Genomic DNA, 27,540 nt, shown 5'->3' on the forward strand with positions numbered 1-27,540 from the left:
TTCTTGTTGCGTTTGAGATCTTTTAGCTGCTTCCTGTTAATTTCTTGATTCTACAGGTTTGACAGTAATCAGGCCTGGTTGTGTTTAGTAGAGAAATTAAGCTCAGCTTTCCAAAAAGTGTGATTAAACAAAGTTAATTTACGGGAGAACAAACACTTTTTCACAAAGAGCTAGATTGGTTTGGATAGTTTTTTTCTTTTAATAAATTAATCATCATCATTTAAAAAGTGATTTTTATATTTACACAAATTATATTTGTCTGATATTAAAGTTTGGTTGATAATCTTTAAAGTATGACAAAAATGCAAAAACACAAGAAATCTGTAAGGGGACAAATACTTTTTACCCCACTGTATATTAAAACAGTTTAAACAATTTCGATATATTACCTTGCTTTCAGTTTTGCAATATATTGCGATATATTGAATAGTAACCTCTGAATAGTATCGTAATTGGTATCGTATCACCGATCTGCTAGTTCTTGCCAATACACATTTCCAACACTATTCACACACATTCCCCTCGCTCCTTCTTTAAGAGTACAATTCTTCTGCTCTTTCCATCATGTCAGTACAGCCACAGAGCAGCATGCTTCACCTCCAATTACAAACTCTGCCTGGCACGCATCACAAACACATTCCGCAGAGCCTCGAGAGGAAAATGAGCTCCATCTAGCACGGCGGCCCCTGTGTCAGTCAAGGCCTGCTAAAGGGACTTTACTCAAATCCACTCGGAGGCTGTTCTGTTGTGTTTACCAGAATGCATTAACCTGCCAGATTTCCCAGCGGCCACTTTTGCATCTGCCAGCCTGAGCTACCCAAACCCCCAGCCACCCCCGAGACCCCTTAATGCCACGGCTGAAGGGGAACAAACTGGAATGAGCACAGCCATTTCTAGCACCCCATTTAATGCATGCTGATTGCCAACAAGCCCTCGTCACGCCCCGAAATGAGAAGTTGGAGAAATTACTTACTGAGACTGAGATGTGCACGCTTTTTTATTTTATTTTTTAGGTTACTTGGCATGGGCTAATGCATGTTATTGTGTGAATATATTTTCACAGGGTAAAAAAAAAGAACATGTAACAAGAGAACGAAATATACCACTTGACAGTCAAGTGTTTACATTCTGAAAAATACCTCACCCAAAGAAAGCTCTCGAACACAGCCTAATGCCCTTCTTTCTGACGAGCAATCAGCTCCTAATACCCAAACTTAGCAACAGCAGCACAGATTTCCTAATGGCTCCGGTACGCATTGAGAAACAACGTGGGTTTCAAATCTTTGGGCTGATGACTTGTTGCCATAGTAACCAGAAGTTGACTCATGTGCTGAGGGACCCGTTGTGCTGCAGAAAGCCCGTACTTCCTAACAGCGGTTGGCCAGCCCGATTGTCGATGGCTGAAACCACAAGTTCTCCCGCTGTGACTCACTGAGTATCAAAAAGAAGTACTGGAACTCCTCACTGTCCTGCTCTCTCACTTTCAAACAACACAACCAAGTCCACCTAGACCAAGCCTGAGGGGTCAACAACCCTACTGGGTCCACATCCTACTCTCTGACATTTGGAAGAGGGAGAAAACACAAAACTAGGAAAAATAACTCTTTTTTGTTTTTTAAAAGGGGAAAAATATACCTCTTTTTACGTTAAGTTCTATGCACACAATCACTCTTACATAAAGAGATCCCACCAGCTCCATTTTTGCCAGTTTCAGAATAAGCTGTTTAAGGGCTTTGTCACTTTTATGCAAATAAACTGTTGCTGGCCACACCCCATGTTCACGCTGAGCGTTTATCACATTAGTGTTAGCTTGTGCTAAATGACAAATCATGAACATGGCTTAATCAGGCTTAATCACGAATCAGGCTTAACTGCGACAGTTTTAAAGCTTTAAAGCATCTGCCTCATCTGCTGACTTGCCACAGACAGTAGGTACAGATCCCTCCCTCAGAAGAAGTCTGCCGGCTGGTCCTGCTGTGTAGCAAAATTACTGATCTAGTGGGCGGGGATCTGTTGGGGGTTGACTGGTAAGGGGTGGTGCCAGGGTGATTCTAGTTAGGCTTCCTTATTGTGACCTCTTAATAAGAGAGTTATATAAATGGCTATTAGGAGCAAATGATTCCTGACACCATGCTCTTTCAGTTGATTCACAGAAAATGAAAGAATGGATTTATTTTGCGCTTGGAGTTTGTTGTTTATGGGGCAGTCGAGACCCAGGTGAATATATACAAGCACTCAAAAGCAACTTTTGTATATATTTTTAAAAAAATATTTTAAATTGGTTGCCTAAATCAGTCTTTCTTCTGAATCTCAGATTTACACAGTTCCTTACATTGATAGTTTTTAAAAGTTGAATGGCCACATGAATTTAAACAGTATGAAAAAGTCATATAAAAGTGTGAGCATAATGACAGAGACCACAACATTCCGAGAGATGTGTGTCCTAAAATACTACTTCTAATAAAAAGTGACATTCATTGTTTTGCTCCACAAAATACACCTGAATGCCTGCAGTATGAGACTCACTATAGATCCGTTTGTTGCTGACTTCATCCAAGTGCACACTGGAAGGACCACAGTGCTTAAGGCACCATTGGGGACTTGGAGCTTGTTGATTGACAGAAGCACAGAGCTTTCGCCCAAGGGTGTGTCTGAATGAGTCATGTCATTTTAATCACACGGACCCCTGTGATTTCCACAATCAGTCAAGTATGATTCAGGCCTTATAGGTTTAAAGCACTACTGGTTAATGTCTTTAATTTAGTAGGTAACAAAAGAATGTAATTCAGCAGTGTGGGCAAATCTAATTATGCTGGCGATTCCTGTATTCTGGCCTTATAGGTTTATAGCACTACATGTTAATGTCATTAATTTAGTAGGTAACAGAAGAAAGGTCATGCAGCAATGTGGGCAAAACTATATACGTTGCTGATTCCTGTATCTACTGTAACTGTAGATTAACGCTTATTTATACACAAACAAAAGTAATCCGAAGGGTATCTGTTTCACCGCTCATTCTGGTCCAGTGGTCTAAACTGTTTCCACTGTGATCAGGAGATCGCTCGTTCGAATCCCGGTCATGCAGCTTACCATCAGCTGAGAATGAGACTAAGAATTAGTTTTTAAGGGCTCTGTCACTTTTATGCAAATAAACTGCTGCTGGCCACACCCCATGTTTACACTGAGCATTTACCATCTTAGTGTTAGCTTGTGTTAAATGACACATCATGAACAAGTTCATTCCTGCTTAGCTGTGACAGAAGCACAAAACTAATAATTTGAACGTTTGTTTACTTCTCCCGCATATTCTGACTTGCCACAGAAAGTAGGTACAGATCCCTCCCTCAGATAAAGTCTACTGGCTAATCCTACTGTTTACTGTCCGATGTTCTTAACCAAAAATGTTAAGCTTGCATAAAATAAACCGGTAACCTTTTTTTTGTTGTTTTAGTATATTCATGAAATTACTCAAATATTTTTCATATCGTAATGATCAAATTATAGTGTGATATTATTGTAAGGCCATATTGTACTCACCCCTAGTCTGGTAATGTTTAAAATGCTGTAATACAAATTTAATTTGTCAACGTTTTCTAATTGCGAGTACTCTTCATTTGTTGTTGCATCATTGGTATCCTGCCTGTTTTTAAATGCATACACTATTGATTATCTCGTCTTGCATAGTTTCCTGTTTAATGTGTTCCTGTTAAATGGTTGTAGAGTGTCCTTGCACATGAGAAAGGCACTATATAAAGAAAAATGATGGGGATGAAAGGGATGCTGATGTTACACTAAGTGCTTATAGTAACATTTTAGCACACTGTATATTCCCATAACATTAAAGCTAACTGGAAGAAAGGGGAAAGGCACCAAGTCTGTTGGATTGGTGGATACACTGCATAATTTAAGTGGGGAGACAATGGCCTAGAATCCATGACGCCAGACACCAGCTTATCTGCTCTGCTAATACAATATCAATAGCCCATTTAGAGCTGCCCTTTAGACCAGGAGCTACAAATGGGGATTTATGGCTGAGAGGAGCAAAAAGCTGAAAGGAGTCTCACTGTTTGTGTTTATAGTCACATGCCTGCTTGATGTTTTGCACCTTCTACCGTGGCCTCAGGTTACACTGACTGTGGTATTTCCAGTGATATAAACTGCACGTCTGCAGCTTTGATCATTTGTGAATTCAGTACTTATCTTTATGTACATAACCTAAACCAGGCGGACAAATGTTTACTTTTATTAGTAATATATAGTGCTGGATAATATACAATGTAAAATGTCACATGCAGAAAGTTGAGGCCCTTTTTGGCTGTCTTTCTTATCCAGAGTGACTTACATCTGAATCACATTATACAAGTTAGTAAATGTTCTGTTAGGTATAGTATGGTGTATTATGTAGTCTGGACGGGAATTAAGCGCTAGTCAGTCACAGGATATCAAATGTTACAAAGCCTCCGCAGATAATCAAGCATAGAAAAACACAGCAAATCTCATTGCACTGTTACTCTGTCCTTCTTAACATACAATTGCAAGAAAAGGATGTGAACCCTTTGGGATTACTTGATTTCTGCATAAATTGGTCATTAAATGTGTTCTGATCTTCATCTAAGTCACAACAATAGACAAACACAGTCTGCTTAGGAACTGCTCACGAAATGTTTGGTTGGGGTTTTTCTGCTGCCAAAGAAGGGTCAACCAGTTATTAAATCCTAAGGTTCACATATTTTTCCCCCCTCACTGTGAATGTTAACATGTTGTGTTCAATAAAATCATGCAAACATATAATTTTGTGTGGTATTAGTTTAAGCAGACTATTTGTCTAGTGTTCTGACTTAGATGAAGATCAGAACACATTTAAGGACCAATTTACGCAGAAATCCAAGTAATCTCAAAGGGTTCACATACTTTTTCTTGCAACTGTGTTAAAAATAAAATTATCAGCAAGGCAAAGATTTAGGCATCTTGCATACAGTGGGGAAACAAGTATCTGATACATTGCCGATTTTGCCAAGTTTTCCCACCTACAAAGAATTGAGAGGTTTGTAATTTTTATCATAGGGACACTTCAAGTATGTGAAATCCAGAAAATCACACTGTACGATTTTTAAATAATTAATTAGCATTTCATTGCATAAATATGTATTTGATACAAAAGAAAAACATAACACTCGGAACAGAAACTTTTGTTTTTTTGCAATTACAGAGGTCAGACGTTTTCCTAAAGTTCTCAATCAAGTTCGCACACACTGCAGCAGGGATTTTGACCCACTCCATCATACAGATCCAGATCTTCTCCAGATCTTTAAGGTTTCAGGGTTGTCACTGAGCAACATTGAGTTTTAGCTTTCTCCAAAGATTTTCTTTTGGGGTCAGGTCTGGAGACTGACCTTGAAATGCTTCTTAAGATGCCATGGCTGTATGCTTCGGGTCATTGTCATGCTGGAAGACCCAGCCACGACCCCTCTTTAATGCTCTAACTGAGGGAAGCAGGTTCTTGACCAAAATCTGGTGATGCATGACCCCATCCAACTTCCCTTCAATATGATGCCGTCATCTTGTCCCCTTTGCAGTAAAACGTCCAAAACATATGATGTTTCCACCCCCATTCTACACAGTTGGGATGGTGTTTTTGGGGTTGTACTTTTTCTTCTTCTTTCTGCAAACAGGATGAGTGGGGTTGATACCAAAAAGCTCTGTTTTGGTCTCATCTGACCACATGACCTTCTCCCATGCCTCCTCTGGTTCATCCAGATGGCCATTGGCGAACTTCAAATAGGCCTGGACATGTGCTGGTGCAAGCAGGGAGATGTTTCGTGCCCTGCAGGATTTTAATCCATGATGGCGTAGTGTGTTACTAACAGTAATTATTTGAGACTGTGGTCCCAGCTCTTTTCAGGTCATTCACCAGGTTCTTCTGTGTAGTTCTTGGCTGATTTCTGACCTTTCTCAGATTCATCCTTACCCCAAGTGGCCAGATCTCGCAAGAAGCCCCAGACAGAGAAAGAATGAGAGCCATCTTGTGTTTCTTCTATTTTTTTATGTTTTTTTTATAATTGCGCCAAGAGTTGTTACTTTTCACCAAGTTGCTTGCCTATTGTCCTCTATCCTATCAGTACAAAAAACCTGGAGTTCTTTGATAGCTCTTTGGTTTTGGCCATTGTGGAGAGGTTGTGATTGACTGAATGTGTGGACAGGTGACTTTTATACAGGTAACAAGTTCAAACAGGTGCATTTATACCAGTATACTGAGTGCAGAAGGGTTTCCTAAAGAAAAACCATCAGGTCTGTTAGAGCCAGAATTTGTGCTGGTCAGTAGGTGATCAAATACTTATTTAATGCAATAAAATGCAAATAAAATAAGAAAAAAGATACAATGTGATTTTCTCTTACAGTTAAAGTGTACCTACGACATAAATTACAGAACTCTCCATTCTTCGTAGGTGGGAAAACTTGCAAAATTGGCAGTGCATAAAATACTTATTTTCCACACTTTAATCAGGTATTCACAACACCCCTTTGGCAGAAATCAGCATGTAACCACTTTTCGTACATTCCAGTAGCTTGTCTTGTTGCACAGCTTGTTTAAGGTCTATTCATAATATTTCTGTAATATTCATGTCAGAGGGCTATAAGTGCCAATTTAAATAGTTAATTTGGTATTTGGTAAATGGCTGAATTTGAGGTGTGCTTGGATCTACATTTCCTGTTGTAGAGGTCATCCTCATTTCAGATTTAACTTTTTTCACAGGGGGTTTACCATTTATTACAAGGATTTGATGCATTTCTTGGAAGCTCTACCTGTGCAAAACTACCAATGCTATTTTGCATCAAAAACAACCCTGCTATATCGAACATAATCGATCTCCACAGCATGCACACAGCATGCCTATTTTATGCAACCTAGCTTCTTGTGGCCGAAGACTTCTATTTTGACTTAATCAGTTCACAAAGCCCTTGTTTTACAGTCCCATGGCATACTTTATACATGTTGTGATAAGTTTACAGGTGAGGTTTTCAACTTTACTATGTTTGTGCAAGCAGTTCTACACAGTGGAACAGTGCAACACCATCTTGACACTAAACAGCTAAACTTTAATGCATGATTCTTAACTTGTCTTCACCACCACAGTTCCCCTGAACTTTTATTTTTCTTTTATTCTTTTATATTCCCTATGAACAGTCCACATTGTAAAAAAAACGGAAGCTGAACACTCTTATTCTACATAAGTGTTCTTATTTCCTTCCCCTGCCTTGTGTAGACTGAATACTTAGACCTTTGACCTTTGGGCAGTTTCTTAGAGGTGCCCATGTAAGGTAAGTGTTAGTTAAGTTTAAAGCATGGAAATCTGATTCAGCTGACAGGTCCTGATTGCAGTACAATCAGTGAAATGTCTCATGCTTGATTTGCTAATCAAAGGCTGAAACCTTTGAAAAACAAATCTGAATACTGATTTTATGTTTGATGGACAAAGAACCGCGACTAAGAGAAAAGCTGTGTTTCCTACTTTTTAATAAAACACAAACAGCAAAATGATGCCATTTGTCCAAAAGAGCAAAACAATGCAAAATACTGTATCATCTGAACTAGTAGATCTCAAACTGTAAAATGTGGACCACTGTTGCTACACCAGATGAACTCAAACTTTGCTGATTGCAATAAAATTTTAAGGATTGAAATCTATAAAATGTTACCTGTAAATTTTATAGCATCACATTCTTTGAGTTTAGTGGTTAATTAGTAGACTATTCTATCTGTAAACCCACACTTCAGTCACTCATATAACTATAAAAATACAACTACAGTACCACAGTTAGGAACATCAGTTCCACAGGCCCTACAGTAGAACCCTGTGAAACTCCATAAGATATGCTAAAACTAACAGGCTACCAAACAATATTAACAAGCCCAGAACTGCAGTGGTAAATTTGTCCAGAATTAAAGCAGGAAAGCCACTAAAATGCGCAGGTAAGACTGCCTCTAGGACCAGGTTGAGAAACACTGGTGCAAACTGGTATGAGTGTTCTACATTTTACGCAATATGTTAACTTAACTTGTAAATTCAAACTGAAAAATCATCTAATAAGAGGTCATGATGTAAAATGTATAAGATGTATGATTTCATCCACACAAAATATCTAAATCATTAATTAATTAAAATTTCATGTTTAGTACAGAACAGCTTAAAGGACTATCAATACTTTATCGGATATCGACATCACGAGCCAAAAAAAATCGTCCTTATATAATCTACCGTGCTTTATTTGTTTTTGGGAATTACTCAGATCGGCCCTGTCCCAAGTTCACCTGTCCCAGCTTGTCTGAGCGCATGCCATTTAGAATAACTCCTTGAAATACCTCTACATAAATATACTCAATGCATAAAACATGATGAGTGCATAATTCATACACACAACTACATCCAGGAACTCCACAGAGGACATCTCTATTTTGATCTCTCTCACACATTGACAAACTCAGACATCCACACAGACACACTCTCGCTCAGCTACTTACACAGCTGACATACTTGTTCATGGTCTTAAATATTTGCAGAATTTAGAAAGAACAGACATGTGAAATGAAATTATCTGAAGAATTAATCCAAATTACTTGAACAGCAACTGTAAACAAGAGCCGTGTTCCAAACCCTAGGCTGCAGTCGAGCTGGGCTGCTTTACTCTGCTGCTGCGTCATAGAAGGCTGTTGCAAAATGAAGGACTCTTCTTTACAGTGCAGAAATACAGCTGATGTTCAGAGTAGGGTTGCAAGATATATCGTTTAAGCATAGTCTTCGTGTTGTGCGCATGCGCAATAGTCACATCGCAGGACGTGCAATGTTACTTAAGGTAATTAAATCAAACATGTCATGTTGCAATATTTTGATGCTTCACAAATGTTTTGATTCTTTTTTTGTCTGCTGCCAGGGGGCAATGGGCAATGGGGAGGGGGAGTGCGAGGGGAGCGGGTGTAAACACAAGGTAACTGTATGGCCTCCACATGGGTGGACGTGAAAGCAGTGCAGACAGCCTGTCCAAAGCTGTGCATCTCAATTCCAAACAGTTTTGCGCAGATATTTTCAGCCGGAATCATGCTTTTTCAGAAAAACGCTCTTATTTACCTTTTAAAAGGCCATTTAATGCCTGATCATTGTTGTTTAGCTGTTTTCCCCAGGTTTTAAGCACGTGGCTGACTCTAAAGCGCTGACTCAGCTCTCGGTCGGCCTGGATCTCTGTCATGAGACAGTGCGCGGGTGGGGGGCAGGGCTGGTGATTGTCACGGATCCTGTATTGTTTAATATCACAATATATATCGCCGGGAAAAAAAATAATGTGATGTCAAATTTTTCTAATATCATGCATCCCTAGTTCAGAGCATCATTTGATGTACCCTAAGATAACTGCAATTGTCTGTTTACGTAAAATAAAAAATAAAATAAAAAAGAGAGAAAAAAAGAAAAGAAAATTAAGTGAAAATAGTGGGAAGCGAACCCTCCGGAGCAGAATTTGGTATAAAAATGTAAAAATTGTTTATAAATTAAATTATGATGAGTTTCACATCTCAATGCGCATCAATGCAGATGACTTTCATGTGCCACAAAGCCTCCGGAAGGGATTAGTTTCTCAGGGGGTCCTGGCATAATTTTCTCTTTTATGGGAGGTCCTCTGTGATTTTATTCCTTTCCGGAACGACCATGTACGTGTTTTTCTCAAACATCCTCTGAGAAGATTACAGGCTGAATTACCTACTGTTTTTCGCTGAAATCTGCGGTCAACTCTGGTAATTTTAGTCCCGTTTGGACGCAATTTGTTCACTGCTACGCGCCGTAATTACGCTTTTGGCATGCTTTTCCATGGAGATCCACGTAAACACAACGGCGAGTAGAAATGGAGGAGCTACTGAACATGATGTCATGTGACGGAGAAAGCCAAAAAAAAACTCATTTGTCCTCCTGTTTTTTTTTTTTCACTGAGTAGAAGTGAGAAATATTTTTCACAGACGTCCCCCTGAGAAACTAATTCCATTCACATAGGGATTTAGACTGTTTAGACTACTGTATTCCTAAGACCAACAGGCTACTGAGAATCAGTCTTCATACGATAGTACTACAGAGGACCCATCTTACTGCGACTGCAGCCTGAAATTAGGAAAGCAGCTAATGTTGATGGAATGAGACCCACCATTTGTGTGGGCTGTGTGTGAGGGAGTGTGTGCAGACACTGTGTAGGAAATAAATGTCAATGGCGTCATATTTTTAAAACACATCAGAGATCTACCTTGGGTAAGCAGATTTTAGGCTTTTAAAAATCATATCCCTGTTCATCAACTCGAAGGAATTCTCATAAAATGGTTTTGGGATTTTGTGATCCCTTTAGAGCTTTTTGTGGTTATTTGTGTTGGTTAAGGGCCCATATTGAAATTTTTGTAGTTCACTTTTGACACTGTGTTCCAAACACATTAAACCATTAAAATGTCAAACTTCTTTTTTTATAGCCTTTTTAAAAGCACGCTGCTCTTATTATTATGCTTCCGAGATTGTTATGCAAATGACCTCTTTTCTAACTGGCTGGCAAACGACAACTCGCTCCCTGTCTGCTTGTGTCTCTCTGTGCCTCCTGTATTAAAGGTCAGAGCATAGTTTTTTCCCAATGGACACCCAAAAAAAACTGCACAGACCTTGCGTGGTAAGTATGATGACTGGATTAGGTTGCATTGGTATTTTAAATATGAAAATAGAGATCTATAATAAAAAAAAATCTTTAAATGCTTTCAAGACTTGTAATAAATGGATGGAGACAAACTGTCAAATGCAGGTTGAACTAGAGGGCAAATATTGACATGCCAAAGGGTCATGGGACATGAAAACAATCATTTGTATAATCACATGAACAAGTTTAGCCAGACACCACCAGTCACAATAAATACCACCCAGTGCGCTGTCCACTGTGTGAGATAATGCCTTCTATGATGTATTTCAGTTTGGAAACACCTTTTCTTATTTAATCCATTTTGAAGACATAAAAGTTATAGAGGAACACATTTGGAATTATTTTATGAACAAAAAGTGTTAAACAAACCAGAATAGGTTTTATACTTTAGGTTCTTTTAAGTCGACACCATTACATTTGAGAACAGATTTGCACACTCTTGTTTTTTTTCTCAGTGTCTTCATGAGGAAGAGTCACATGGAATCGTTTTTTTCCTCATTGTTTTAAATGAGTTCCTGGAGGTGCTGAACAATAGTTGCTGCTTTTCCTTCACACTGTGCTCGAGCTCATCCCTCATCACCCATAGTGGAGATTTTCAGGGGATTGTGGAGGCCAAATACGTTTTCTGTTTATTACATAACTGCATGTGTGTCCTTTAATCCTGTGCTATGTCTTTATTTTATTTATTATCTACATTGTGGATTAATATTAAAGAAATAAGGAAAAACATTTTTTAAAGCTCCTGTACTGGACACTGTTGTTTGAGGAATGTTAAATTCCTGCACAGCTTCAGACATGAAAAATCTGGCACCCACTATTGGGCCTCACCTCAAACTACAACTACAGTATTATATTCAGCTATTCCATGACTTTTGGCAGGTCAGTGTATTCTAGTCAGACTGAAAAAAATAACAGAAAAACAAATTTTCAATTTCATAAGCCCTTTTGTTGGCCGTGAATAAATGTACTTCTTCAGGTCTGCATGTCCATTTTATATCTCTTTCCTGGCTTCTCTAAACATCAACATAAACCCATCACGCCACAGCCTATGACTCACAGCTCAGAAAACAGAATGTCACACTCTTCTCACCTCCAGTATTCCACTTATTTGTATCCTTCAGCGAGGACCTGTTCTCCTCCTCTCCCGCCTCTGCAGTGAGCCCTAGTAAAGCCCTGGCCACCTTCAGGACCACAGCGTCTATCAGATCTCTAGGGAGAGCTGCACAGTTTCTCACTGTCTCGATCTTCTCTCTGGGCTGGAAGCCGCTTCCCCAGTCACTTCCTGCTGCCGGGATCTCCTGTCCATCTTCATGGTGATTATGTCTACTGTGGTCTTTCTGAGTGACATCAGATGAGCTTGAGCTCGAGACTTGCCGTCCCCTGATGTAGTCTGCTCTTCTCACATCTGCCTCTGCTCCTTCAGGCTCCTTATAACTCCTACTCCTGCCAATTAGGCATACCTGTAAAGAGACATGATGCAACGTGCTGAGATGGACTTCAGAGAAACACTGCTTTCCTTCACTTTGTACTGATGCACATGCTACAGAGCTACCAGGGGAGTTTGACTACATTTACTTTTAGAGTAAACCTGGGCTTGATGATAGGAACTTTCCCATATTGTCATATAATTTTCAGATAATTCACCATTACTACCTGATGTATATAAATATAGATAGATACATACATTCAATTGAAAACCTCAAAAAAATACCCCTAAGTGTTTAGATTTTAGAATTTATATTTTATTAGAATAGTTTAATTTAAACAGAGCTTTAATGACTAAAATAACTGTCAGTTGCCAACTGTGAGTCACGATTATACCTCAGTAGGTTCTGACCCTAAAATGTGATTGAGAGGCATTCTGCGAGTGCCATTATCAGCCGGTAATGCACTGTAACCAAAGCTCTCCATGTATTACTCTTACGCTTACAGCGCAGCTACAAACAGAGCAGCAATGGAGCTATTTTAACTTGGAGTATTTTATGTTCTCTGCTGGAGGCAGTGTGGGAAAACTGAACTAGCTTGGTTCAACACTCCAAACTTTTGTAACAATATAGAGTGATATATTGCTTAAGCCTAGGATATACAACACAACCTTTAAAGACGAAGCAGATTATAAACAGACTGGACATATTCCACTACATATTGACAATTTTTTTTTTTTTTATCTGTGTCAATACAAGTTTACACTACCAGATTCTTTCCAAAATTGTGTCGAAAAACCTTAATGATTGATTTCCTGCGACTGAAGTCGAACACATTTTTTTAAATATATATATAAAAATGAGTCTCTGTCCATCATACCCTACACTTTCACTTTCACTCCAACTGTCAGCTTCGACTGCACCAGAGTCTAAACTAAAGCCAACAAGCATAACTAAACTTAACAACTACAACTGTAAATTGTGGTTAAAAATCAGGCTACATATAATGTATGTAACTCCAGGTTAAGTTAAGCTTAACATGAAGGTGTCATTTTATACTCTGTATCTTTGTGTAACTACTGAATATTAATATAAGAGTGATGGGGACCTACTGAATATATTTCTGGTTGCTTGTAGTAAAGCTAATTCTGAGCATTGGTGCAGAAGAAACCTTCCAACTGTGCATCTTTTTAACAAAATTGTCGCTTATATTTGCTCCAATGAAGTGTTATCCCATAGGTCCTTTAAAAAATAAGAGGCCAAAGAAACAGAAAAAAGGGAAAGGACAGAATTCACCTGAAAAAGTAGAGTGTATGATTCTGTTTCTGATAATTTAATCTTCCCATACAAACATAGATGGATGTTGATTTTATTTTTGTTTGAAATTATATATCTTTTAATAACCAGACTTCATGTAAGGCATATTAATTCATATTGTGTTTTATCTTTCTTTATTCTTTCCATTGTTAATATCACTGTACATCAGAAACAAAAAGAGAGGGTGTATCATCGGAACTGTTGATTTTGACAATGCCACACATTGTGTGACAAAAATGTGCTAACCATTTGTGATATTTGGCAGGCACCAAAAAAAAAAAAAATTCAAAAGATTAAAAGAAGAAAGAACATTTTGTTTGCGTATGAATTCCCAAATCATACCTTATTATTTCCCTAAAGGTAGCTTTTTATGTGCTAAACTACTCAAGCAATGGTTTCAAATGGCTACGCAACCTCCTCTAAAGTGTGAAAGATCCCCTCTAATGATACATAATTAGGCAATTAAATGCTTGAAATCTTGTTCTTTCCGCTCGCTGATATGATTCACACCTAACTTTAGTAGAAGATGAGATCATTAAAAGCAAACTTGAAAGCGCATCTTCTGACTGAGGTAATGACAGAACGTAGTGTATCTTACCCGTTTGGTGGAGGGGATCCTCAGGCAGTCTTCGTCTGTTTGGAAGCCACACACTCCACTGACATCAGAGATGAAGTCTATGTACTCCCTGTACTGAGACTTCTTACACTGCCGGCGCTGGTATTTCCCAAAAAAGTCAAAGAAGCAGCAGGGGAGCACAAAATAGCGGCAGGAGTAGGACGACCTGTGTGATCAGGCAGTTTGGAACAACATTAAGGACTCCAATTAGCTGTCTAACCAAATACAGAAAAAAAATATTTTCCACTTTTGTGTCTTTTGCTTTTTTGGTTAGTTGGAAATAGTGAGGCATGGTCTCATTCTTTTAAAATCTCACTTGCAGTTTATTAAGGGGCAATATCTCCATGCAATTGAGTTTTTTTTTTCTTTTTGAAAATGGCAAGTATGACCATCTACCATTTATATACTGTGATATTTATATAAAGACAATAAAACATTTGGAGCCAGTGGAGAAAGACATATTCAAACAGTTTAGAGAAGGTCTGGTTCACCCTGCTGCCAAGTTTTAAACAGTGGCATGAGCCAAGGTGTGATTCAGGCGGCAAGCTAAATACCCCCACCTAGTGTCTACTCCATATTTGACAGAGTGAATAAACAGCAATAATATACCATAACTTGCACAGTAATAATATAAGAAAGTATAAAATATCTCCATAAAGCTAACCACCCTGGAATTATACATCACAGCTTGAAGGTTTTACAAAACACTCCTCATTCTACATTTAGCTTCATGAATTCATGCACAATCTTTCAAACATTCCTCAGCTTTTTTTCCTGCAGGCCACAGTGGATTAATTGATAATGACTTTAACAGCTACACTGAGGTCATTTTCGAGACGTTTCCTCAGGGTTCAGGCATATTTATGAGACTTTTGCAGCGATGAAATTCTTTAACCTTACTCCGGCTGAGCACATCAGGCTCAGCAGATCAGGCTCAGCTCGCACACCAAGCCGGACATTCCCAGTCAATAGATCACTGTAATAATGGAGCACCAGCAAAGAGCAACACCAAGTTTTTCGACCCCTTCACAGCCACTTAGTGGAGATCAGGTGGTCCTCCAGTGCTAGTACTAAATTGCTAGTGCTGATGACTTGCCTGGCTGCTATAACAGGGATCCATGGTGTGAGCTCATCCGAGTGATTTCCAATCAGCCAGTCCGTCTCAGGGAAGAGGAAACTTGCGCTGGGCGTGATTGCCTTTTCCTGAAATAGACAAGAGCAGTGCATTTCATTATCAGCGGCCAAAGGTGTAATGACATTGAGAGTCGCTCGCCTCTGTCTGAAAATGGAAAAGGAACAAGCTGATCTGCTTGAACACTCCGAGTACAGCTTTATGTGTTAGTAGGATCAAAAACAAATTTTGGTAATAGCAGAGTATTAAAGTTTTATAAGGTTGTTCATAATTAGTCTGTATTGAGAGATACTGTAAGGAGCAGTACAGCCACTCTGTAGAACAAAACTGAAGTGCAGCATTATACAGGAGTTTTAGTGAAGTTTTTCTCCAGCGCTAGAGCACTATTAGAATTAGCCGCTAACCACAGTGCTAGCTTTTGCTGTTCAGAGGTGGGTATAATAGACTGTAGTCTGCGTGTTTAGCGTGTTAAAACAAGCTACGTGGGACGAACCACTAGCTGATAGCACCCTATCTTCTTGATAAATTATAACTTAACACTTTAGATTTAAATTGAATAAAATATGATAGGAACAATATGACAATTTCTGAATTACATATAGAAAAATAATTAAATTGTAAGATTTTTTATGTGTTTTTAAAGAAAGGTAAAGATATTTTTTAGTCTTATAATTTGAGCTAAAGGTTAAATCCTAAGCAAGCACAAATCCATAAGCATTTCTAAAATTTTACAATTCAATACTTTTAATGTAATCTGGAATAAAAAGAAGTGCTGCATAAAATAAAACAGAATTCGAAATATGAGCATTTTTTAGCAATGTCTGATCTGTTGACCCACCTTTATTTTAATGAAGTCTTGTCTTTATGTTGTTGTTAAGTCATTATTAAAATCGGATTCCTTTATTAGTATGGCTCCTATTTTTTTTTTCTCATTTCTTTCATTCAGATTTTTTTTGTCACATTACTGTCTTTATATCTGAAATCATTTTTATGCCTCAATTCCATGATTCTACCAGTGTTCTCCACACCACTGAAATGATAACCCTTTATCATTTAAAGTCATTTAAATCACTGGAATGATTTACTCGCATAACTGATAGTTGCAGCAATGAAATAGATAATTAAACATGAGCAATTTACTATTAATCTACTGAGGACTAACCTATTGAGAACATACTCACTATATAATACAACTAATATGTCAGAGAATAAGAAGTTATAAACTTCTCCAATATGGATAACCATGTGTACAGAACTGCTAATAATCATTAGTAAATGAACAAAACCACAAAGAACCAAAAGAGCAGAACTACAGCAAGTCTTATTGTCCTGCCACCACCCACAACATCCCAGGGTGTATCTGCGCAGATGGACACACCATGTGTTTTACTGATGTTTCATCACTATAGGGACTGCAACAGTACATGACTGCTCATCCTAAAAGCATTGCAGGTCCCAACAGACGTGGCACTGAATAACTCCTGCGCCTCCTTTCACAGCACAACACTATAAATAATACAGCTCTGGGGATGTTCTAAGACTTGTTTCATAGTGAAGAAAGTACATGGAGAAAAAAAAAATAAAGAATTGTCTGAGATTAAGGCTGCAAAGGAACATCTAAAGATCGCCATGCAGACCAAAATATTAGGACACATCTTAACTTAGGCATCATTATCAACTCCAATGACTAAATAAAAAGGTGCTATAAGTATAACAGGTAGGTGTCCCAATAGTTCTGTCCATATAGTGTATAACTTATCTGAACTAATAGAGAAATCAATATTTTATATCAGGCTTTTGCTCAAGTCAAATTAGAAATCCAGTTAGTCATTGTATCCTTCCTCTGCTGGGAAGCATTGGACCCATCCAGGTAACTGCGTCATTGAAATAGCAATACGCCCAAAACACACCCATGATTAATTAAGGGATTAGTATTAGTATATAAGTAGTAGGATTAACATTTTTTGCGACCTCGCAATACGGAAGATCTTGACCAAAGGTATCTAAATCAAGCTGTGCAGTGCGAGGTAGATGGCAAGCCTATAGATTACTACAATAGGGCCCAAAGGCTTTGTAAATAGACATTTAAAAAAAAAAAAAAAAAACACTTATAAAGCTCAGTTGATTTCCATAGCTATTTATCAGCTGTAAGCTGTTAATCAATGATTTGTTCACTAAAAATTACTCACTCTTTTTTTTAAACAGTTTTTTTTATTTACAATATACTATATACATTTTTTTTACAATACTAAATTACTCTTTTTAGTGTTTAGTTTGTTTTGTTTTCCCATAATGACCCTGGCAGTTGACTGCAAAATTTTGCACCATTTCTGATTATCGACTGGACCTGAAGAGCTTAAACAGCAAAAACAATGGGTAAAATGGGGTTTAACTCATGAAAAACTGGTAAATTAGCTGAGAAGTTAAATCAGGTGTGCTAAAAGCAGGTAAAACGTTAATGCTGCTTCGTTTATTTACTGGAACACACATACAAGTTGGATTTTCTACTCATCAGGATATTAGGAAATCTTAATTAGATAAATTCAGTGAGCAGCTCATTCATGTATTTTTCCTATTATGGGCACATGACTGTAAATATTTTTACATTAAAATCCTTATGTAACATAAATGACAACAATTTAATAACCTGTATTTATTTTCTTCTTTTAAATACGGTCAGAAACAGTTACAAGGTAAAGAAAAAAAAATGTATAAAAAGTTTAATTTTTTTATCGATTGGAACATACATGTAAAAGCAAACAATAAACTTTTAAAAGGAGCTAATTTTATCTTCAGAAGTAACCAAGCACTTTCTGTAAATAAGGTGAGATGAACAAATACAGATTCTCACACTGTCCTGAAGTGATGCTCTGAGGATGTTCAGTATATATCACTCAGGAACTTTATGAGTTCAAGTAAAGGACAGATTGCTGTAAGGAACACAAGTTTTAAAGGGTTTGTGACACACGTCACTTTGGGAGCTTGTAGGTTAAACTCCTTTAGTTAACTGTTTTGAAAATGATTTGAAATAGCCTACAATTATCTGGAATAGTTTGGTGTATTTGGGGAAAACATAATTCACTTTTTCACAAATATTTTTTACACTGATTTAACTGATTATTTGCACACAGTGACATTAATGCTCATCAATTAAATGCAATAATGTTTGTCAACCAATGCTGGACATCTAGATTCCCAGTTCACATGGCTCATGCTAACAGTGAATTGTTGGTATAATAGAAATTTACAGAATGTAATGATTAATAAACTAAATAACTGTACAAGGCTGATTTGTTTAGCTGCAAGCCCTTGTTCAAAAGGTCTAACAATAAAAGCAAGGCCCTTTGCTGGAAATCTATTTTCCTTCCTCAGCCTTGCAGATATTTTTGAAGTTTTCTCCAAGGGTTAGTCATCGCCAGTTTTTATCATTCAAGGACCAACAGCATGATGGTGTTAGCAGTCCTGTGTGGATGAAGGCAAACACGTGCCTTCCCGTAAAACACGTGAAGTCACACACCACATCTACTGGCAGCTTATCTTTCTCTTTGTCATTAAAATATACCCAATCAAAGCATGCACAGCCTTGTATATAAAAAAAACCTTAAAACTTTTTACTAATGAATTGATTTTAATTGCTGTCTTATCCAATTAGACATTTCCAAATGCCACCCATTAGCTAGGACTCAGGACACTTTTTTTTTTGCACTGCCTCAAACACAGCAGCACAGGATAGCTGATCACACTTGCAGAAGATCACTGTTAACTCTGTTATGTCAGAGAAAAGAAGGGCCATTCCATCCTCGCAGAGTGATTGAGCTGATAATTATGTTATCAACTTAACGTTCAACATATAACCTGAACTTTTTATGACCTCAATTTTGCCTATTATGTTATTTAAGCCTAATAATGTAAGTCAAAAGATGTCATATTAAAAAACTAATTTAAAGACTAATGATCTTCAAACAGGTGAAATTGAATTGTTATGGTACTGTGGTATAATGTTATCAGAAGCATAAAATTGTCTCAATATTGTACTGTAAGCAATATTTAGATTTTTAATGCTGTGTCTATCTATAAAACATAGTGTCATTTTTAAATTATTAGTTTACACGTTAAAATTGGTGTCAGACAATGCTTAATTTTGTGTTGTGTTTTTACCCCGTCCACTAGACAGCTTTTTGTTAGATACCACTGTTCTGACTGGATAAAACCTAAACTTTTCTGGTACTCTTATTTGATTAATATGATAGCTTTCATAAAATTGTATTTAAACAATAGGAATATATTGCATTTATTACAATATACTGAATTGCCAATACATACCACTAGACAATAGAATATCAATTATTTCTGGGACAAGATCATCTAATAAAAATAGCTATTGTAACAGGACTAAGGCCAATTATGCTTTCTAGGATGATGATATGGCGATCACCTTTTTTGAATTTTATAATAACCCCATGTCTATTTTGTCAAGCATAACCCAGTAAGAATAATAAACAGGTTGGTGGTCTTGACTGAATCCTAAAGGACAAGTAGTCATCCTCTAATGTGTAGTATTCAATGCTAAATCTACGTTGAACTATTCTGTGTCCTATGCTGTGTCCATGCAAAAACCTGGATCACACAACAAAGAGCATGATTATAAACAAAATAAATAGTACAATAGCAGTGTTCCAATAAATCAAGCTTGATGTTGAGCTTAATTGATCTGCCTATTACGAAATCTGCATATATTAGGTTTGTTTACAGCCAGAGAATAACTACAAAAAATAGCTGTCTGGTTCTCAAAGCACTAAATTAATTGTGGGTTCAAACACAACTATGTGTACATGTAATATCACCTATATAAAAGACATAAAAAGAAGCATGTATGCTTGTTACATTTTCTTACCTCTAGGTGTGTATCTGGGCCGTACATATCCCAGATTTTCCGCTTGCGTACATCTATACCCTTTCCAGGGTGCTGTAAAACAAGAGACAATTATTACCAGAGACAACACAATTATTTATTTTAATCAGCCCAAGACATGGTGAACTTCATGGTTACATTTCATAATACCTTTTAACCATCTGAGTGAGCATGACTGTATATGACTGTGAAAGTTACAGGGTGGAATATTTAATCTGTCGTCTAATTAAAAGCGTTGGTGGGTCAGACGATTCTGCTTTATTATTTTCTTCACCTGGGCTGCAGTATATCATTGAATTTTACATTACATTACATTTGGCAGACGCTTTTGTCCAAAGCGACTTACAATAGTCAAGTACAATGTAAAATAAGTTTAAAGGAAAAACATCTTTGGATAGGGATAAAAGGAGGACAAAGGGGAATAATAGGATAGAGGAGTGAAGGAGAGGAAGAAGGAAATGAGGTTAGAAGTAGTTAGTGTGTTAGAGGTGTTAAGAGAGTAAGTGCTCTTTGAAGAGCTCTGTCTTCAGGAGTTTCTTAAAGATAGCGAGAGATTCTCCTGATCTGGTAGTGGAAGGTAGTTTGTTCCACCATTGGGGAACTCTGTATGAGAACAGTCTGGATTGCTTTGTGTGAATGTTTGGCAAAGCGAGGCGACGTTCACTGGAGGAGCGCAGCGGCCGGGAGGTAGCGTAAGCCTTCAGGAGCGAGTGCAGGTAGGAAGGAGCTGTTCTGTCATCACCTTGTAGGCGATTGTAAGAGTTTTGAATTTGATGCGAGCATCAACTGGTAGCCAATGGAGCTCAATGAGCAGCGGGGTGACATGTGCCCGTTTTGGCTGGTTGAAGACCAGACGTGCTGCTGCATTCTGAATCATCTGGAGTGGTTTTACTACACAGGCCGGGAGGCCAGTTAGCAGGGCATTGCAGTAGTCGAGGCGTGAGATGACGACCGCTTGCACCAGGAGTTGGGTGGCCTGTTGCGTCAGGAACGGTCTAATTTTTCGGATGTTATAGAGCGCAAAGCGGCAGGACCGAGCAACTGAGGCCACATGGTGCGTGAGGGAGAGTTGGTCATCAACCATAACACCCAGGTTCCTAGCAACCTTTGTCGGTGAGAGAGAGAGTCGATACTTATAGAGAATTTGTGTTGAAAAGATGGTTTTGCTGGTATAACCAGAAGTTCAGTCTTTGAGAGATTTAATTGAAGGTGATGCTCCCTCATCCATGAGGATATGTCATCACCTTCAATTAAATCTCTCAAAGACTGAACTTCTGGTAGTCAAGTACAATGTATATCAAGTACAATGTGAATTTAATACTAGATGGATATTACTAGAATTAACAGTTGGTGAAATGCACTTACCCCTTCATTGTTTAATATGTGAACTAGCAGACCATTCCCACATCCCAGATCCACAAAAGATTGTTTGGATGTTAATCCTTTTTTAGCACGCTCTTCCTCCCACAAAACCTATGCAGTGACATCACAAATTTATTTATTTGGTATCAGTTCAATTGATCATAAAGTTTTAAAAGAGAAACAGCATTTTTATCCTAATATTTATCTGTATCCACCTGCAGAATATGGCTGATTAACATGGACAGGAAAAACTGTTCTGTCAAATCTGCTGATACATCTGTCCATCAGGTTCTATTTTAAAAAGTGCAAATAACACACAGCTAACAGAATGACATCACACAGTGTGAGTGTGACTGTTTCAGCCTGGACTGGTTACAGGGCTGGATCAGATTTATCAATCTCTTTTTCATCCAAAATCCAGAACCCTGCTGCCATCGGATAGAAACAAGATTGAAACATTCTGGAGTATTGCTTTAAAAAACATTTAAAAATACAACCTTAAACCTGGAAATCTGGGAGAGCGTGATTAAAAAGTGCAGTGCTAAAACAGCTGAATTGAAGAAGTGTCTGGATATTTTGGCATGTAGTTCTTATTATCTACATCCTCAAATCAGAAAGGGTGAAGAGGAGAGGAGGGTATGGAAAACAGTGTTTCTCACATTTACTTTGACTTGTATCCCACTGCAAACAGTGTGAACCCAAAATATTGAATATTTTGTCTGGCCAACTTCATTTTATCTGTTTGGTTGTTAATATCCATTCCTACATATCAGGCCTGATACACGCCTTAAGTTGCGCAAGTCACTGTTGTTGCATTTTGTCATTTCAAAATCCTCCACACATGTTCTATTGGACGCAGGTCAGGACTGCAGGCAGTACAGTACCTCTACCCTCTTCCACAGCCATGCCTTTGTAATTGTGTGCAGCATGTGGAAGAGCCTGTTTTTTGGACTCTTGTTTGCTGATAATAGTCTGGATGATTCTTTTCTTCTTTTTTCTAAAGAACAGTGTCCATTTCTTCCAAAAAGATATGGAATACTGATTCATTTGACCACTTTTTCACTATTTAATTACCTCCAGATGCCTCCAGAGAAGTCGACACCACTTCTGGACAAGTTTAACATAGGGCTCCTGTAGGCATTCTTTAATGTGACTTGTTAGTGCTCGACAAATATTTGCCAATGTAATTTCTTGCAAACACACTGTAGTTCTATAAGCTACATATATGTTGAATGAAGGTTCTTAATGCAGAACCGTCTGTCTGAGGGACCTGAGATCACTGCACTTATGTCCTTTACACACAAATTCCTACTGGTTCCTCGAACATTACGCACTGGAGAGAAAAAAATATGTATACCCCTTTTTTAAACACATATTTTGTTGATGTCACTTGTGGAAATCACAATATTATTTATTTGTTTTAACTAATTACTAGTCTCAAATGTCCCATGTACCCTGTCCCAACTTTTGAAATGTGTTGCACACCTGAAATGTAGGAAGGGATGTATATTAATAAAGACAAAACATGTTAAACATTTGGTTAAAATTGTTTGAAATACAATGCAAGTCAAGGTAAATGTAATAAAGACTGTTGGCCACACTGTATCAAGTACCCAGACACCCCTTCTAATATGTAAATTCAGCTCATTTTTTAAGTGCACACAATGCAGATACAGCCTGCTTATCTATTCTTCTCTGAACACAAATATAAATAGAGATTAGATATAAAAGAAAAAAGTCAAACCCACCAGGAGATACGTTGCAATGGCCACATCTTCAAAGACAAATTTCTCAGGATCAGTAACTTCAGGCCAGACCTACAACAAGATTTCACTAACTGTATTATCCTTTAAATAAGGAAAAAAACATCATTCAGGCTGTGAAAATGTTTTGGTCTTTGTTAGGAACTGAAATCTGAAATCAGTATCCTAACTATCCATAAATTATTCCCAATCACAATGTCACATTCTGCACAAAGCTACAATCTTAATATTAACATCTAAAACATTTCCTTACCTTTACAATGTCTTTGTATTTGGTCTTCAGCTCCTGGTAGAGAATGCTGTACTTCTCCACAGGAATGAGGGACAGAGTGCTCTTGAACTCACTGCTTTTGTTATCTGTGGCCCAGCGTGCTAGTTTAGGAAGAAGCTCTGCTTCCAGCCAGGACAGTTTGGGGTAGGTCACACCATCACTGTACCACTGATCAGGGTTCAGGGCATGGAGAGACAGCACACTACACAACACAAGAAAAAAAAAAGAGACTCACACAACAGTCTAACAGCAGTCTTTATAATTGCACAGACGTAATTTTTAGACCAAAAAGAAATTCCACTTCACCCATAAGTAGTCAATTCTCTGAGACATGGTTGATGTTTGCTTTGGCCACAAGACAATACTGTTGGTTTGTTCATTTTTCAGCTACCATTTATTTACCATTTATTTACTTCATTAATAAATAATGTCTATTTAGAGTAATGAAATGGAAATATATATACATTAGATTTAGAATTTCTAGGAATTATACTTTCAAATGTCTACTCATCAGTGTTATATTAGTTACCATGTACAGTAATTCATTAATCTGAGTTTTAAGAGTAAAGCAAATTACCTATACAAAATAGGTATGTACACAAAATCAACTGTTCAGTTTGCAGCACAGTTTGGACATCATGGTTTCAATCTTGGACTAATCTAACTTTGATACAAACATTTTGATTTGAAACAATATCCATTTAGTGCTGTATAACCCCTCCTAATCAAACAGGAATCACTAAAAGCTGAAATGTTGTACTGTTACAATTACAGCAGGTACTTACATCAGCTGGTTCTTCTGAAGACCATGGGAAGACCAAAATTAATTTTCATTATTTGTTTTTCTGTATATTTAATCTTACTGTAACTATGACTATGACCATTTCTTAAAATGTAAACTTTTTTGACAGAAAAACTAAAGGAATTAGTGAACTTGCTTTTAAACATGCTTTTTAAATGTCACGTGTTTTGTAACCATTTACGGCTTACCTAAATAGTAAAGCTGCCTGAGATTTACCAGTACGTGTTTAAAATAGCTGAATACATTTGTTATTAGTTTCACAGTTGAAAAAAAGATTTTAAAAAATCCAAAGTTTAATTTGGAAGAGTTACAACAAGCAAATTGCACCCATTCGATGGAATGGCCTGTATGTTTTAACTGGTGAGTTTTATTTTTTTTTTACATGAGCCTTCTTGGGAATCTTACCTCTCCTTCGCACATCCATATAAATATAAATTTTTTTATTCATAATATTTGAAATGACATGTTTGTGCAAAATAAATAAAAATAAATGTATGAGCTCACCAGTCACCTGACTCCTCCTCAAACTGGATCTGATAAATATTACTTTTCTTGAGAATAACCGGTCCTTCACTGTTTTCTTCTATAGGGAGAAACGTCACTGCTTGCCTAATGAAATCTGGATAAAGAAGGAGAATTAATCAGTGCAAGGTAAGGTGAGAGTATAGAGAAATATATCAGTGCAGATTGAGTAACTGAGACGTTACCTTTGACTATAATCTCTCTGCACAGGTTTGCTCCGCTGCTGTTTGAAGCTACTTTAGGTATAATGGTTCTGACCCCCACACTCCAGCTCTGCTGTTCACTCTCAGCAGCGCTGCGGTGAATAAACTGGAGAAGCTGGGTCAGGTCCTGGGCAGGAGTCCGGGTTAACAGTAGTGCCAGAGAGCGCTGAAGCCCCTCTGTGTTCACAGCCTCCTCATACCGCCCCTCCTTCACTCCACACAGCCGCTTATTCACCACATGGGGCTTCTGTATCCACACCTCACAGGCTGACCAGAACCCCGTCGCGCTGCATCTCACCTCAGGCCTTATCTCAAACAGTTTAGACATTAGACTTATTAATAAAACTCAACACAACCTTAAAGAAACTCCTCATAACATCCAGCACTGAACTTATGCTGCTCCAGGACTTTTATTATGTACACAACTCGAGCTACAGTAGAGGCAACAACTGGAGCGTTTCAAAATAAAAGTCTCCTGCCCATTAGTGTTGTAGCCAATGATCGACATATTTACAAAAAAAATAAAATAAAATGTAAAACGCAACGCAAACGCAAAAAAGAAAGCCCAAAAAGTTACTATAAATACAGATATTTTATATAATATGTGTATTTTTATGATTTAAACGTAATTTAGGCTGAGCGCATTTTCGCCACCATTCTAATACAATCTAAACATATTTTTTTGAGCTGACTAAACACTAAAATACTCTTGATAAGAAAGCTTAATGAATTGTTCTTACCATACGTCACATAATAATTATATTTATAAAAAAAATATAAAGTATTTGTCAAAATGTTTGTTCTTACAGTAAAGTTTTAGTATACTGAACTATATAGTTTTAGAATACTAAAAATATTTTTATATAGAAAATCAAAAATATAGTTTTTGTGCATTTACAGTAAGGTTTTAGTATACTAAATTATATAGCTTCAGTAAATTAAAAATATTTGTAATATATATAAATTACTACAAAAACAGTTTTGTGCATTTATAATTAATTATATAAATTACATAGATTTAGTATGCTTTAAATATAATTTTTTTGTATCAAAACTACTAAAAATATATTTTTGTGAATTTTGTCCAAGTCCAGGTCCGGGGGTACCTCCCTGAAATTAATTTTTGCCACTTCGGATGTCTGCTAAAATTAATTATAATACAATAATTATAATAAATATACCTTTTTACAAGGCGAAACATCGTTGTGTACACTAATGGCGTGTATAAAAACTTAACGCTGATTTTTACATTATAACGCTCATTACAGCATGTGTAACACGATTCTGGTTAACGTTTCTTGAAATGTTAGAGAAACGTTTATTATGTATAAAAAATGAGCTACTTCCGCTGAGCGGACTTTTCAACTTTCACCCGAGTCCTGGTCCTTCCTCTTCCGTCTCGGTGAAATCAGGTATGGCGGTTTCTGCTCTGTCTCGAGATAAACGAAATGTTATCGAATGTAATCCTCGGGTTTAGCGAGTTTAACACAAACATTTTATACATGAATGAGTTGTTCACAGTATATTGAACCGAATCCGGGTAATATTGGCTCGCTACTCCGCCGGAGAGCTTGTGTATCTGTTTGTAACTGAGGCGTTGAATGTTGAGTGTGAGCTGGTGAGCCGGAGCCGGTGTAGACTGAAGGCCTCCTCCTGAGAGAGTGTGAATACTGTCGTTTAGCTGAAGCGGAGCCGCAAATAAAGATACCTCTGTAGGGTTTAAGGTGGTACAGTACAATGTCTTAGGTTAATATGACGTCTCTAAAGGTATCGTTAGGGGATTGAAAGGTTCAAGCCTCCCACAGCCGGGGCTTCAACCACTGGAGTAACAGTGTGTCTGTGGTAACTGTGTTCATGTGGATCCGCAGGTCAAGATGATGCAGCGCCTGACATACCGCCGTAGGTTATCCTACAACACCGCGTCCAACAGGAAAAGACTGTGAGTATTGTTAACATTATCTGTGTCTGCAGTGTCGGTACCAGTCAGAAGTTTGGACACCTTCTCATTCAGTGTCTTTGTAATTTTTCTACATTGTACATTAATATTAATAAGATGTAAACAATCAAGGGATACATATAGAAATACATAGTAAACATTAAAGTGTTTTGGCCTCCACAATCCTCTGATCTAAACCCTAAAGCTGAGATTGATATTTGGGACAAGCTGGAGCACAGAGTAAAGAAAAGTAGCAACTATTGTTCAGCACCTCCTGGAACTCCTTTAAGATGCTGAGCAAACTGTTCCAGGTGACTCTCCCTCATGAACACCCTGAGGAAATGCCAAAATTGTGCAGATCTGTCCTCAAAGCTAAATTTGGTACTTAGAAGTATCTAAAGTATAAAACATTATGGAATTCTTCATGTTTCAGTAAATATCTAATATAAAACTTATAATGTAAACAATTTTGAAACAAAGAAAACATTAAATTTAGGAGAGGTGTCCAAACTTTTGATTGGTGCTGTATATTGCAAATATGAATAGGCTAGAGCTGCGGGATATCTG

The 27,540-nt window shown here is 37.5% G+C and overlaps 2 protein-coding genes across 9 annotated transcripts in view; one reads left to right on the forward strand and one right to left on the reverse strand.

The window, feature by feature from the left end:
• Window positions 1-25,475, reverse strand: part of trmt44 (tRNA methyltransferase 44 homolog) — a 28,854-nt gene extending 3,379 nt beyond the window's left edge. Inside the window, exons 1-9 of the mRNA XM_007255050.4 lie at window positions 25,020-25,475; window positions 24,817-24,931; window positions 23,493-23,712; window positions 23,225-23,293; window positions 21,480-21,587; window positions 20,097-20,168; window positions 15,167-15,273; window positions 14,053-14,236; window positions 11,804-12,173 (exon numbers count right to left, since the gene is read on the reverse strand). Coding sequence (XP_007255112.3) covers window positions 11,804-12,173; window positions 14,053-14,236; window positions 15,167-15,273; window positions 20,097-20,168; window positions 21,480-21,587; window positions 23,225-23,293; window positions 23,493-23,712; window positions 24,817-24,931; window positions 25,020-25,365 — 1,591 coding nt within the window. The 5' untranslated portion in view covers window positions 25,366-25,475. The remainder of the gene's footprint in view (window positions 1-11,803; window positions 12,174-14,052; window positions 14,237-15,166; window positions 15,274-20,096; window positions 20,169-21,479; window positions 21,588-23,224; window positions 23,294-23,492; window positions 23,713-24,816; window positions 24,932-25,019) is intronic.
• rpl34 (ribosomal protein L34) overlaps window positions 1-27,540 on the forward strand; it is a 220,970-nt gene that overhangs the window by 189,358 nt on the left and 4,072 nt on the right. For 6 of the 8 annotated variants that reach the window (XM_049482938.1, XM_049482940.1, XM_049482941.1 and 3 more), the window contains exon 2: window positions 26,903-26,976. In XM_049482938.1, coding sequence (XP_049338895.1) covers window positions 26,912-26,976 — 65 coding nt within the window. In that variant the 5' untranslated portion in view covers window positions 26,903-26,911. Of the gene's footprint in view, window positions 1-19,164; window positions 19,176-26,383; window positions 26,450-26,902; window positions 26,977-27,540 lie in introns of those variants that run through there. The other 2 variants (XM_049482939.1, XM_007255051.4) reach the window with 2 other exon arrangements.

The sequence above is a fragment of the Astyanax mexicanus genome, chromosome 8 (assembly GCF_023375975.1).
Source record: "Astyanax mexicanus isolate ESR-SI-001 chromosome 8, AstMex3_surface, whole genome shotgun sequence".
NCBI classification, from domain to species: domain Eukaryota; kingdom Metazoa; phylum Chordata; class Actinopteri; order Characiformes; family Acestrorhamphidae; genus Astyanax; species Astyanax mexicanus.